The sequence below is a fragment of the Ctenocephalides felis genome, unplaced genomic scaffold, assembly GCF_003426905.1.
Source record: "Ctenocephalides felis isolate EL2017-DRISC unplaced genomic scaffold, ASM342690v1 CF-g0.4_SCAFFOLD_01604, whole genome shotgun sequence".
Classification (NCBI taxonomy): domain Eukaryota; kingdom Metazoa; phylum Arthropoda; class Insecta; order Siphonaptera; family Pulicidae; genus Ctenocephalides; species Ctenocephalides felis.
In genome coordinates this window covers 15,634,653-15,649,833 of record NW_020537758.1, presented here as the reverse complement: position 1 = coordinate 15,649,833, position 15,181 = coordinate 15,634,653, and the positions used below count along the sequence as shown (strand labels likewise).

The following is a 15,181-nucleotide window of genomic DNA, read 5'->3' as shown; positions in this document are numbered from 1 at the left end:
ATAGATATTTATGCTAAAACATTTAATTAAATTATTCATTTGATAGAGAGATAAAAATATTTGAAATTTAGCATTTGTTGATTAAAACTAAATCTATTCTCTGGTAATTGAGGAATATACACAAATTGGTTATATTGATCACATCTAATGATTTAAGATTTCTACTCACTCAAATATTTAATATTATAGTGATATAACTATCTATTATAAGACAAAATTAATAATCAGATCTCAGTTAATCAGGATCTCAAAAAATGATCCTGCACAAGCGTAAAGTTTATGTAAATATAGTGGAATTATAATTATTGAATTTATGATTGGGGGACCAGGCAAAAGAAAGTTGTCGAAAAAATTTTAAAAATAGTTAGGTCATTGAATGCGGAAAATATTCAGCAACAACTGTAGTTAGTTAAAACAATAAAATGAAAAGTGTTAGAGAAAAATGCATGACCAATAAAAAATTATTTATTAATATAAATTAATACCAAAGTTGTGAAAAATAGTCGTAGAATGAATTAAATTTATGCAGAGCATATAATTAAGTTTTTGGGTAAATAACTATAAAGTAAGACCAAACTAAAATATTTGTATTTGCACTGATATCATTGTAGAGAACTATATAAGCTTGTGCATTCACCGAAACCTATGAACTATCGCATAACGTAGAACAACTTTAAAAATATTACAAAAATAGTATAAAAATGTATTAAGTCTATATTAAAAATTCATTATTATTTTTCATTGAACTGAATCTCTTTCTCATTGTTATATGAGCCATTTTCCAGATATTATTTAACTTTAAAAATATTACAAAAATAGTATAAAAATGTATTAAGTCTATATTAAAAATTCATTATTATTTTTCATTGAACTGAATCTCTTTCTCATTGTTCATATAGCCATTTTCCAGATATTATTTTTGAATTATTGAAATCGACAAGTTTATTATTAAATGCAAACTGTGAGAAAGTGATTCAGTTCCTTCAAGATTTATAAAAGACAGAAAATTGGGTAGAAAAATAAACATAAATGATACTGAATAAGAATTCGAATAGAACAGTTAATTTTATTATTTTTAACAGAAAACACATAGTATTTTAAATAATCGATTATAATTTATGTTTTTAATGTTATGAATAAAAGAATATGCTTTACGTTATATTTTAGATTTTGATTTATCCCCAATACAATGTTAATTTCTTGAAATTGTTCCGCAGAATAACGATACTACATCATTTTGGATAATTGGTGAGAAAATGGTTTTTTGGCTTCAACTTTATATAATCATCTTTAAAGTATCCAACCCATTCATTGCCATTTGGATCTGTAATTCCGAGCATTTTTAAATTAAAATAAAAAACGAGATAGTCATTTAATGAAACATTATCAAAATATTATATAGTTTACCTGTATAAACCACTTCTCCACTAGGTCTATTTTCTTGAAACGTACATATCATATATGACCCATCGTTAAAAGTGAATTTACAATTATTACCATGGTATTTTTGATTCACAAGTGTTCCTTCAAATGTATCTTCTGTACTATGCTTTAATATCATTTTTTCTTCCTCGGAACTAACCAATTTGTCCATAATCCAACGTCCATCATAAATTTGGCCATCCCAGGTAGTATACTTTCCATATCCTGAAAATAATTTAGGGTTTTCATAGGATGATACGAATAATAGATGGAAGTGTTTATTATTTATTTATTTATTTATTTATTTATTTATTTAAATATATAGCCCACAGATTACTCCAAGAGGACTCAAAAATACAGTTATTTTATATAAACAAGTAAAATATATACAAAATTACAATATATAGTTATTAACATAAAATGCTTACATAAAATTACATATAATGCAGAATGTAACAATATTATTTATAAACAAAATAAGATAAAATAATGAGATATTTGAAAAGAAAATAAAAAGGTTAACTTGTGCAGATGGAGATTATTTGATTAGGTGAAGTGTTGTGAATATCTATTTCATTATTAATTAAGTTAAAGTTAGAGGACATAAGTAAAATTGGCGAATTTAAGAGTGAATTAGATTTAGGAGTAGGATAATTGAAAAATAATTGTGAACGCGTAGATAGCCTTGGAACATTAAAGGATAGTTGATTAAGAATGAGAGGACAGTCTATAGAATTATTGCAAAGTTTAAATAAGAACATAATTGTACAGATAAATCGACGTGAGACAAGGGAAGGAATACCAAATTCTTTTAGTAAAGTGTTGTGGTCAAAGCCACGTTCAGGGTAAATTTTATATGTTTTATAATAAAGGTATTTCAGAAATTTTCGCTGAACCTTCTCTATCGCATCAGACTTGTTGATTTGATGAGGATACCAAATAATCAAACCATATTCTAATTTTGAACGTACAATAGAATAGTACATGCAAATAAGCGCATTAATTATTGTAATTTATTAGTTATTAATGATTACTAACCGTGCTTGAATACGGTTTCGTTTCGGAATGCTAAAAATTCTCCGATGTATTTATCTCCATTGGGATAAATAAATTTATCTGATCCTGGTACACCCTTTCCTTTATTGATACTTTTGGGCCCCATTTACTTTATATTAATTATCTTATTTAATTGATATTGTATGCAAGTTGTATATAAAATAAAAACAAAATATTTTGGATGTTTTTGGCATATATATTATTTGTTTATTCAGATTCAACAATTTTAATAACTTAATGTCATTAATTAAAATATATTTATATACATAGATAAATTAAATTATTAAGATACAATATACCCACACAGCACATGGTTGACATATGGTCAACCTATGGTCGTCACAATGGGCTGTGGGGTTAACCTATGGTCAACCCACTGGTACCATATATGAACATAGGTGAACCCATGGCGACACATATGTCAGAGCCCTGGTTTGACCCATGGTCAACCCGACGGGTTCAATACGGGTATGCTATGGGGCTGGAATGGTATTGCGATGGGTCAAAATGGCGGTATATTGTGCAATAATGGTTGCATACTTTCCGTGCGTATTTGTAATAAATAATCCATATAGTAATAAATATTGAATGAACTAAAACTGCAATTCCATATGTAACATTTATTAATTAAATGAATTATAATTATTTAAACTACTACTAAATATAACTAAATTAAACTAACTTAACTAAATCATTATCCTAAGGTAATCATTATCCTAAAACTTATCATTATCTTATTATCTAGTATATTAAATTTAAACTAATTATTTTATTTTTTATTTTAATTATTTGCATTATTATTATCATTATTGACATTCGGTTCAACATCACCTTCTAAAGCACTGAAAAGAACAAATTTTGAATTATTATAAACTATAGTTTTACATGTTTATTTTATATAATGAAAAATGTTAATTGACATTTTGGAAATATCTGGAATATATTTCAACTTACGGAGCACTCCGAACAAATCTGTCATGAGCATGACGCAGCCATCCTTTGGCACACTGCTCCACTTGGCTCTGCGTCACACGCTGTTGTTCAGATACAATATCTGAAAACATTATTGGTTCAATTATTTGTTTAAATAATAAATAGTTTAAAGTAAGTCATTTAATGCATTAATTAATACCTATAATCATTTTTACTATCAGAAGAGCCGAAAAATTCTTCTTCGCTTTGCCTCCAACCCAGCTATACTCCTTCGCTACCACATCCTTAAATACTTTTTTTAAAAGAGATATGGTAGCGCTTTTGCAATCTACGCCACCAACTCGTCCTAGGCGTGCTTTCTAAAATGATACAGTATATGTAATTGATTTGTCCATTTTATCCATTCAGAAACATATCATATTTACCAATTTTTCTGCTATTGACGCATCTGTCAATAGCTGCTCCACATCTAGCAGTTCTGCCTCTGTCCGAACAGGAAATTTATTATAAACTGCCAGTGTATAATCAGGCAAATCATTCGCCTTTTTACACTGGCAGCACTGCCTACTAATGCTGTCCATCACAGCTTGGAGCTTACTGTCGATGGTGGCATTCAGCTGCTCAAATTTTAGATTTATTTTTGTGTCCAGCCTCGAAATAAGTTTCTCCAAATCTGTTTTTTTAAAGTTGTCTTAACTTCATAATGTACATTAACATTGAAGTAATTAAAGTAATGAAATAACTCACTTTTGTACCCATCCATGGGCTCTGTGCTGCTCCCAGCACCATGGTCAAAGATCCTATTTCCATCATCATAATCTTAAATATAATAATAGGTGATGATATGTAACATTATTATACTTTTTAGTAGATTACTTACAAGTGTTATTTAGACGCCTTGTATTTGGCGTTGGTCCCCTATTAACCATTACTGATGTGGAATCTAAAATTTTAGATTAATAATATCAACATAACATAACTTTATTTGATTTGCATTGAGTTTACTTACTGCTCTGCATGGTATGTCCAAACAATCCGTTGTCGAAGCCTAAAAATAAAATGGTTTAAACTGAACTGAATTAAACATAAGATATATATAATATATATATATTATATGCCAGTGTATATATACATTACACTGGCAGCAATGTTATCAAGCCTGTCCATTACATATTAGTGCTTGCTATCTATGCTTGCACATATTTGTTCAAAATTCTGATTGATTTTTGTATCCAATCTTAATAGAGTTTTCAACAATTCTGTTTTTTCAAGCTTAACTTCATAATGTAACATTGATGTAATTAATGTAATGAAATAACTCACCTTTGTACCCACCCGTGGGCTCTGTGCTGCTCCCAGCATGATCAACCAGCCTTCCGGCCTCATCGCAATCTTAAATATAATATTAGGTGATATGATTAATGTTACATACATCAATATACTTTTTAGAAGATTACTTACAAGTGTTAATTAGACGTTGACTTGGTGTTGATTGGTGTTGTCTATTAACTACTGATGTGAAATCAAAATTTTAGATTATTAATATCAACATAAAATAACTTCATTTGATTTGCATTGGGTTTACTTACTACTCTGTCCGATAAATCCGTTATCAAAGCCTATAAAGTAAAAATGAATGCAAGATTTACATTTGATAATAAATATTTAATTAAATACAATTTATTGTATGCGATCTTACTGTTGTTTGCAACAGGAGTAGAACATCTACTCAATAAAGTTGGTGGTGCAGGAGCTGGAGGCAAGACGCTAGGCTCGGAGTCCAGGTCAAAATCATCACTGGAACTTCGGTTCCTTCTGGCACGAACTCTCCTTTGTACCTTTCTTGCCTCCGCATCAGAAGTTAAATCAGAATATTCGAGGGCCTCCTTCATTTTATCAAGTCCCACCTCAAATGAGTCTACAATCATAATAGAAATATATTTTGATACTCTTATTACTAATTATATCTGTTATGCTATCCACCCGTAGATGTAAAAACTCTGTGGACTTTGTATCTTTTCCAAGACTCCCTTGGCTGCATCATCTGCTTCACTGCTATATTGTACAACTTTTTATCCTCAAAATTAGGATAGAAAGATGTACAATCTTCTCTATTAAACCAATTTTTGGGATTATATCCACCCCATCTTCAAACAAAACCACAATGAATGATTTATGCTCATCTAAAATTAAAACCCAATTAGTTTTACATTTTTATCATAAATTACTAGAATATTTGAATATAATCTTTTCATAGATTATTATATTCGAAGAATTAATCTAATGAATTGCTTACCTTGATGGTTTTATAAATTTTAATTTCAACGTGCAGAAGTAACCTCTATGAAACGCCTATCAAATCGGTAGGTGTGGCTTAACGCGGTAGGTGTGGTTAATATATTAAACTATATAATTATATAAACTATATAATTTAATAATAAAAATGATTAAAATATTATGAAATATTTAATCGAATTTTATATTATTTTAGATAAAAAAACCTTATTAATAAAGCAGCACGATAAACAAAACTAAAATACAACCAAATACAACATAGAGCATTAGAGGTGCTCTATAATCAAGCATTTAAACATTTCATTGATACCAACCGACATAATTCGCGGTGAACAAATATTTTCAAAGTTATGTTTTTTAACATACGCAAATTTTAATAATTATTGCATTAAAAAGTATGAAAAATTGATCAAAAAGACTGTTAAAAATACCAATTGATTGATATATAAAAATGCAATTATTTGACAAATTAATTAATCCACCAGACAAAATAGTCTAATTCAGTGATGTGCCGCCGTGCCGCCAAAGATTTTGGCAGGCGTGGCTTGTCGCATGGGCGTAAAATGATAGTACTTATTGATACCAACCGCCAAAGGCGTAAAAAATTTTCGAAGTTGAATGCACTAAAAGTTCCTTATTATAAAAATAAATTAAATTAAAAAAAAATCAACCCATGTCTTATGCTCACGGATAAATATTTCGTTATTCATAGATTCCGATATATGTCGGAACCAAAATCCTTTTATAAATGCCGTCATTTTGAACAAATAAAAAAACTTTGACAAAGCGTCTTCATTGCTTTGTGTTTTTGAGATTTCAAACAGAATGAAAACATTATTTATTATTATTTTAAGTATAGTATTTGGTATTATTAATCATCCATTAAAAAAGATGCTTTTATATAGATTCCGATATATATAGGAACCAAAATCCTTTGTAAATGCCGTCATTTTGAGCTAATAAAAAAAACTTTGACAAAGCGTCTTCATTGCTTTGTGTTTTTGAGATTTCAAACAGAATGAAAACATTATTTATTATTATTTTAAGTATAGTATTTATATTATTAATCATCCATAAAAAAAAGATGTTTTTATATAGATTCCGATATATATAGGAACCAAAATCCTTTGTAAATGCCGTCATTTTTAGCTAATAAAAAAAACTTTGACAAAGCGTCTTCATTGCTTTGTGTTTTTGAGATTTCAAACAGAATGAAAACATTATTTATTATTATTTTAAGTATAGTATTTGTATTATTAATCATCCATAAAAAAGATGTTTTATTATGACTGATAATCACCCGAAAAAATAGTTTTTGAAAAAGTATGATAATGCAAGTATATATATCACTCCATTGGAATTCCTGCATATTTCCAATATCTGTACAGAGAGGAAATACAACATATTTGTGAATAATTTCTGTTATGGGCCATGTTAATAAATCAGATGTTTCACTCAACATATATTCCCCAATTAAAGAGGATTTGCAGGGATGGTCATACAAATCTTCTTTCACTTTAAATTCTTTACCTATTATTACTAATTGATTCAGTTTTGTACAGAATGCCACATTAATTATATTCACAATTTTACCATTACGTAAAGCACAAAATGAATCGGACTTTTCATTAATATTGAATGTGAAATCTGAACAATATACAACCTTATACTGTGGATTACCACAATACTCTATCAAAGGCCCTTCGAAATGCATAGACTTCTCACAAACTCTAGACATGGCTACAGGCCTTACATCTTTACCTATAAAATGTTCTTTTACCTCAAAGTATCTTTTATAAATCTGCTGCAATGGTTTCTCTGACTTCCGTATGTATTTTTTCAAGACCTGCATGTAATTCTCAAATTTAAAGGCACTAAATGAATCAAGTGTACCAAAACTTCTGGCGTCATTAGCTAAGTGTAATATGTTATGTATATTATGACTTACATTATGATCTCCATATAATACCTTAAAACTTTCAACAAAATAATGAAGTAGCTGCTCAGCATAATCTAAAAGATCAATTAATAATGTGTTGCTACATAAAATTTTAATAGCAACATGTAAAGTAAGAAAATTTTTGTAAAAGTCATTTGAAATATGAGATTTCAAAACTACTGGACCACTATACAATAATAATTGTCTAAATTCTGTAGCTTTCCATGATCTCACATATTTCAATGATCGAGGCTTCCTAGCAAATTCCTTGGGTATATAAATCTTTAAGCTGCATAAAAAATTGGAAATGTCATTAGTTTTAGCATATGGTAAACGAATTGGAAGCTCACCTTCAGTCCACAAAAGCATCAATCTCTTAACAGCTCCTAAACAAATCAAATGCATATAGTCAAGTGGTACATTAGTAACTAAACCAATGTACGGTATTTCAAGCAATCTCGTATAGCCATTGTGGTAGTCTTCATCTTCTAAGCTTCGAAAGTGTTCATCAGTTCTTGCAGGTGATTGCATTTCTGGAAAGCAAATTCTGCGATTAATATGTGAACCACGAACAAGACATTTCGAGCAACTGAAGTAGCCTGTGTGTCCCTTTGTCTGCAATATAAATGATTTGGCGGGAGTATCACAAACAAAATATTTAATGCGTATCTTATAATGTTTCCCATTGTGATCAAAACCCTCAGTGCTTAATATAATTATTTCATCGACAAAATCACTTAAAAATTCATTTGAATCTTTAGGTTTCTCAAGCCCACAGTAAAGTCCAATAATAAATATATATTTGGTAAGAATTACAGAACATAAGATAGGCCAAGCTGACATGTTCGAAGAATTTGAGAGAGGTAAACCATCAACATTAATTTCTAATTCGATGATAGAAGATTTCAATTTCAACCTATCAATAGAATCTTTCAATCCAGTTAATAAACCAAAATGAATATATTCACCTGGACTTACAACTTTTGATACAGCAGTCCTTTTTGTTTTCAGAAGTGTTCTACTATCTGCTGGTAAATCACTGAAACAATCATGAAGTTTTAGCCCTTTAAGTAGTGCAGATACAGCATTATGAGGTATCTGATAATTCACAGCCCACTCTGCTAAAAATTGTCTTGCATCAAAAACTTCAGTTATATCATCATCCTCGCTATCTGAAAGAGAAGAATAATCATTTCTTTCAACATCGCCCTGTAACTCTGCCTGGTAAGAAGACGGTCCTTCAAAGTCATCTACAATAGAAGCATTAGTCGCAGTTTCAATATTATCTATTGTACAAGCACTAGTACTAGGCAAATCAATATTATCCTTTTCGCATTCAGAGTTCTGCAAAACACTTTCCGAACGTAATTTCTGCATTTCCCAATTAAGTCTTCTATAAAAATGTCTATCTGACACAGTCGCAATGTGTTTGCGAATTTTTTTATCAGACATATTTATTTATTTATTGACAAATTACAGAGTCAAACAACAAACAAATTACGAATATATTATATTCTAATATTGTTCAGGATTTTAGTAGCATAAGTATACTTTACAGCACTCAGTTTATAATTGTTTATCTATGACAGTCTGAAGTCATCAAACAAAGAATTGCAAATGACGCCGAACAACATAGAAGTGCCGCCATCTGTGCGCTAGTTGCGCAAACGCCGCGCACGCGTATGCGCATGCGCGGTATATTTGAATACATTTTTCATTTGCCCATAACAACACGGTGAGTAATGGGTAAGAGTGGGTCGACCATTGTTTGACCCGGCGCGTAACGTATGGGTCTAAGCCCACTGCGTCATAAATTGGCCCATAATGGGCTTATAATAACCCTGTAGGCTGTAAATGGGACCAAACAGGTTGACCATTGCTTGACCCGTGCTGTATGGGAAATTATTGTCACAAAGTTTTAAAGATCAAATATTTATAGATTATTCAATATATATATATATATATATATATATATTGTAAATTAATTAAATTTTAGAAAAATGTTAGTAGTTTGTATTAGTAAAAAATAATAATTATTTTGAATATCCCGCTTTTATTACTGAATGAAAAATGGCTGACTGTCAATTTGACAGCTGGCTTGAGTTCGTGACAGTCAGTGACAGTTAAAGACTCTAGACGTGTAAAATGTACCAAAAATAAATACTGATTTACATGAAAATATTATTATTAAGCATATGAATTCTTTCTAACTAACAAAAATGTCGAATCCAGATCGAAGTAATACCTTTGATAACTTATTAACATTCCAAGAATTTTCTCCAGTCCATAACAATTATTCCAGTGATGGTAGTGCAAAAATTGACGTTCAGCAATCCCAAAATTTTTCTCAAAAAGATTTAAGTAATGATGCTATGGTGGACTTAATGACTGACATGAAAGGTTCAAATTTGGTTGCTGATAAGCCAGGTATTATTCGAAATATTTTATTAAAAATGTGTTTCTCAAAATAATTACGTGTTATTTCAGAAGGAACGCCGAACACAGGGTCATCATTCTTAAGTATACAATATTATCAGCAATTTTTTAATGTAACTACACAAGAGGTAGTAGATAGAATAATCTATTCCATGGTTCCAATACGAGCCCCGCCAAATTATCTTCAAAACTCAATTGAAGTCAAGCCAGACTTGTATGGACCATTTTGGATTCAGATGACTTTGGTGACCATATTTTTTAAAATATATTTTACTTATTACTTACATTTATTATCAGTTTACACTCGTGATATCATACTTTTAATTTCATGCTTGATAAATAATTTATATTATTAATTATAAATTTTAAATTATAAATTTACAAATGAGCTAAGGCTCCCATGCACTAAATATGATACCATATGCATATGTATGAATCAACATTCTGAATTTACTAATTAGTTTTATTGATAATTTATTAATTAAGTTATATCTTTATTTTGACAGATTTTTACAATAGCAATCTCGGGTAATTTAGCACATTACCTTCAAAATGCAACAACACCAGAAAGGGCTTTAAAATGGCATTATGATTTTCATTTAGTATCTTACGCAGCCACAACAATATTTTGTTATTGTATATTAATTCCAATTGGTTTATGGACTGTTTTCAAATGGAGCACTAAGCCTGTGGATCCAGACAGTTTAGAAGAGGCAAAGGTTTTATTAATATCATTTTATAGAGTAAAATTATTAAAGATAAATTAAATTCTTTATTTTGTTTTTAGAATGTTGCATCGCCAAGTGTTTTATCACTTCTCTGTATATATGGATATTCATTAGCTATATATATTCCTGTATCAATACTATGGTCAATTCAGGTATTTTGACTCTCAAAAATCTTTGATGGGAATGAAATTAGTCAATATTTTTTTATAATTAAATAAATATGTTATAGGTATCTATATTACAATGGATTTTATTAATAACAGCAACATTCTTTTCTGGATCTGTGCTTGTGACTGTTTTATTGAGCTCATTGAAGAGAACCAGACACTATCTTATAATTTTATCTGTGATTTTAACTCTTCACTGCATTTTGGCTGCTGGATTTATGTTGTATTTTTTCCATGATCCAAATAAGCAGGTGGAAATTATTGATGCTAACAAAGTTGTTCATCCAGTAGACAATACAATATCCCCATAAAAATGTTATGAAAATATGCAAATACATTATTATTACGAATTGATTATATAAGTTCAGAATCTAGTATTTAATATTATGTCATAGAGCTTATGTAAAATAAATATAGTTGCTCTTTTTTATTTGTTATAATTAATCATTTAGTTAATGAAATCTATCAAGATTGAGGTTAGCTGCTTAACTGATGCTGTCAGATTGACATTTAGGCACATGTGTAAAGATTATTTTGTTTTTATAACCTCAAATTTTTAATTTACGAGTAAGTCAGTGTAAGTTGAATGAGTGGCCTTTGCAATATTATACTACTACTATTAAAATGAAAGAAGCTATTGTATCAAATTGTGAGCGAGCCTTTCTTAGAAAGGCACTCTCTGAAGGTACCCGATTGGATGGCAGACAATTCGACGAATTCAGAAATATTAGTATAAGCTTTGGAACTGACTGGGGATGTGTTCAAGTTTCTTTAGGAGAAACTAAAGTATTAGCTCAGGTTTCTTGCGAAGTCGCATTACCAAAACAAACAAGACCAAATGAAGGACTTTTAAATATAAATGTAGAATTAAGTCCAATGGCATCTCCATATTTTGAAGCCGGTAGAATGACTGAGGAATGCATTCAAATAAATAGAATTTTAGAGAAAGCCCTAAAAGATTCCAGGGCTGTTGACTTAGAATCACTATGTATAGTCGCCGAGGATAAAGTATGGGCAATAAGGGTTGATGTAACTGTTCTAAATCATGAAGGCAATATAATGGATTGTGTTTCAATAGCCGCTTTATTGGCTCTTTCACATTTCAAGCGCCCAGATGTGACCACCACCGGAGAACAAATCATAATTCACACTATACAGGATAAGGATCCTCTGCCTATTGTTCTTCATCATTATCCAGTTTGTGTAACTTATGCCATTTTTGAAGAAAATAATACAATAATTTCGGATCCATCTATATTAGAAGAAAAGGTAGCTGACGCTCAGTTAGTATTTGGTGTAAATGCATTTCGAGAACTTTGTGGTCTTCATTTAGGTGGTAGTGCTCTGACCTCTCCAGAATTAATACTTTCATGTGCAAATAAAGCTGCAGCTAGGGCCGTTTGGGTAGTTCAATTAATCAAAGATGCTATTGAAAAAGACACCACACAACGAAATTCTATGAATGATGTTGGGTTTGATAAATGTATAGAAGAAAAAAAACTAACGGCTCTTGCCTATGAAAGAATTCCTGTAAAATTGCGAAAATGGAATCCAAATCTGGATCTTACGAATAATAAACGACCAGGTAATGGATTCAATAAACACTTTCGTTTTAATGATAATGATGATGATAAAATGGATGAGGAGGTTGCACATAACACTCTTATAAAAAGTGTAGGCGCGGGATCTGCGGAAGTTACAAGTAAAACAATTAAATTTGGTGAAGGTTTGATGAATCTGAAAAATTCTTGGTTTCCAGAAAAACAAGAGTTATCAGACCTTGATAGTTCTTGTGATGAAGAAGAGCAAAACTTGTCTGCTAAGCATGAAAGTAAAGACAATAGTTGCATTGAGAAAAATATTAAATCTGATACCGCTGATGCCGAATCTGCAAGGGCTGGAGAAGCAACTATTAAATTCGGCGAGGGTTCAGAAAATACTTGGATTAAAGGAAAGAAAGAGCGAATAGTGCCTGATAGTTCTGATGGTGAAGAAGAACCAAAGCCCGTTGTTAAGCCCAATGGTAAAAAAGGTTTGGAAACAACATGTAACGTAATTGTTATTGATTCTGAAAGCAGTGAGGAGGAAGTGGTTCTGTTAGAAGAAGAAATAGTTAAGATTGACTTAACTGTTTCTTCAAATGATAATTGAAAACAAGTAACAATTCAAATTGAGTTCTGAATAATAAAACTATGTAATAATATGTTGTTAAATTTTGTAATATATTTTGGTATAACACTGAATTTTTTTTTATTACTACAAATTTCAACAATTATATTACATGATTTATTCTCTCATTTTATGCATACTTAGGTAGGTATGGGTGGGTATTTCAGGAGTTGGTGATTTGGAATAACTGCACTGTTCAAGTAAAGAGCAGGACTTATGTGACTTTTTAATGAAGTGATATGGTGTTGGGATTTATGATCCCAATGCTAGTTTTAATGTTTCAATTTTCTAGCCATAAATATATTTTTGTCAGATAGATTTGAGGTTGAAAAGTAGCTGTAGACTTAGTAGACTTGAAGCAATGGCATTGTCAACTAAATAACAGCTGATCATACATAACATAACACCATCAGCTGAACATACATAAATTTGCAATTTTAATCCCATAGTGAAACAACATAGAAGGACCACCATGATCATAACCACGATCACTTTGGTGAGTACAAAACAGGGACATCGTACTGGACAGAAATAAATTGTATGTATTTGCGACCAGTAAATTAATGTTGATAAAATAGTCAAGATACTTTAGAGGATAATTTGTGCTGATATGAATTATTTGCTTGGCTTAGAAAAAAATATATTGTAGATTTTAACAATGCTATATATTATGAGATGACAATTCTATAATAATTCTAGTCTCATTGAATTAAATCAAATAATTAAGGACGGTTAAGCAAATATTTTCTTATATAGTAGAATATTTATTGATGATTTTAATTTTGAATTGATGACAACTGATATTTCTTATATATGAAATATGTTTGAATACATAATACATATATAAATTGATTATTAAACTATTTATATTATCAATACATATTTTATAATTTGACTAACTCATATTGATATCTTGTATTTTATTTCGTAAATAAAATATTCAATTAAATGTTACTTTGATTGACAAAAGTTTTTAATTTATTTGATTTGAATATTTCATTGAATTGCTTGGATATATATATATATATATATATATATATATATATATATATATATATTGATATACATAAAGGTAATTAATAATAATAACTATAATTATATATATATATATATATATATATATATTAAATAATTCAAACAATTTCTAATTCTGGGCATCAAGATGAAATCACATGGAGGCCACAAGATATATCAAGCAAATTATTTAGTATTGAATGGCCAAATATCGAGTGAAAATTGCACACTGACTTCTTCACCGGAAATCGCTCTGAAAATAATTTAAAAAGTACGTTTCTATCCATAATCAATATAAATGTGAACAACAAATAACTACCATGCCTCCGTACCGTTCTCGGCTAGACCAAGGAGTTGTGTAGGCGTGTAACTCTTGTAACTTATAAACCGTTTGTGCAAAATAACTGAAACATTCGAAAAACTTGTCCAAAATTAAACTATCTACAACATTGTCTAACACCACAACTTACTACAACAACTCGGTATACACTAAAACTTGGCCTAACCGTATATTTTCTTTTCCTCCAGGTCGCAACAAATACGCAATGTTAAAACTGCCGACGATTCTTCGAAATTTCCGTGTCCACAGCGATTTAACCGAAAAGGATTCCAGGCTTCAGGCTTGAACATTTTCTCAAATTTTTCATATTGTATATATACTTATATGCTTGTATCAGTATATTATATGCTTCATATTGTATCTTATATGTATATATGCCTGTATTTTTGTTCCGGTTACACCTTCAATGTCCTGACGGAACTTCCGGGTTCCGAAAGTGCCATTATCAGACAAAAACTTTTGTAAAAACAACTTTTTGCAAATAAAACAACACTTGAAGAAGTGATTTATGCACTTTATGCAAAAAAATCAAATAATGTAAATGTGTATATATGCTTGTATCAAAATGTTACTTTTATTTATTCAATCGTGAGTTTGTTGTTATTGCTGCGAATTTAAATAATTTTTCTATCATATACATTTTTGCATGTAAGTAATCCATATCGAGAGGGATGTTAGAAAT

At 29.9% G+C, this 15,181-nt stretch overlaps 4 protein-coding genes across 4 annotated transcripts; 2 read left to right on the top strand and 2 right to left on the bottom strand.

Annotated features, from left to right (window-relative positions):
* Positions 1-1,232: 1,232 nt before the first annotated feature.
* Positions 1,233-2,584, bottom strand: LOC113373406 (phosphatidylinositol 4-phosphate 5-kinase 1-like). Its single transcript, XM_026613706.1, has 3 exons — positions 2,461-2,584; positions 1,408-1,647; positions 1,233-1,324 (listed from the first exon to the last, which is right to left on the bottom strand). The coding sequence occupies exons 1-3, from the start codon at positions 2,582-2,584 to the stop codon at positions 1,233-1,235; spliced, it is 456 nt and encodes a 151-aa protein (XP_026469491.1).
* An 844-nt stretch (positions 2,585-3,428) lies between these two features.
* On the bottom strand, positions 3,429-9,097 carry LOC113373405. The gene is made up of 11 exons (XM_026613705.1): positions 8,614-9,097; positions 7,057-8,178; positions 5,111-5,329; positions 5,001-5,030; positions 4,735-4,803; positions 4,421-4,459; positions 4,292-4,354; positions 4,159-4,230; positions 3,837-4,084; positions 3,611-3,770; positions 3,429-3,532 (listed from the first exon to the last, which is right to left on the bottom strand). The coding sequence occupies exons 1-11, from the start codon at positions 9,095-9,097 to the stop codon at positions 3,429-3,431; spliced, it is 2,610 nt and encodes an 869-aa protein (XP_026469490.1).
* A 683-nt stretch (positions 9,098-9,780) lies between these two features.
* Positions 9,781-11,402, top strand: LOC113372936 (protein YIPF1). Its single transcript, XM_026613270.1, has 5 exons — positions 9,781-10,072; positions 10,133-10,326; positions 10,588-10,800; positions 10,869-10,961; positions 11,039-11,402. The coding sequence occupies exons 1-5, from the start codon at positions 9,865-9,867 to the stop codon at positions 11,285-11,287; spliced, it is 957 nt and encodes a 318-aa protein (XP_026469055.1). The 5' UTR covers positions 9,781-9,864; the 3' UTR covers positions 11,288-11,402.
* Positions 11,403-11,536: 134 nt separating this feature from the next.
* Positions 11,537-13,127, top strand: LOC113373403 (exosome complex component RRP45-like). Its single transcript, XM_026613704.1, has one exon. It carries the CDS (start codon positions 11,601-11,603, stop codon positions 13,125-13,127), a length of 1,527 nt encoding a protein of 508 aa, XP_026469489.1. The 5' UTR covers positions 11,537-11,600.
* The last annotated feature ends 2,054 nt before the right edge of the window (positions 13,128-15,181 follow it).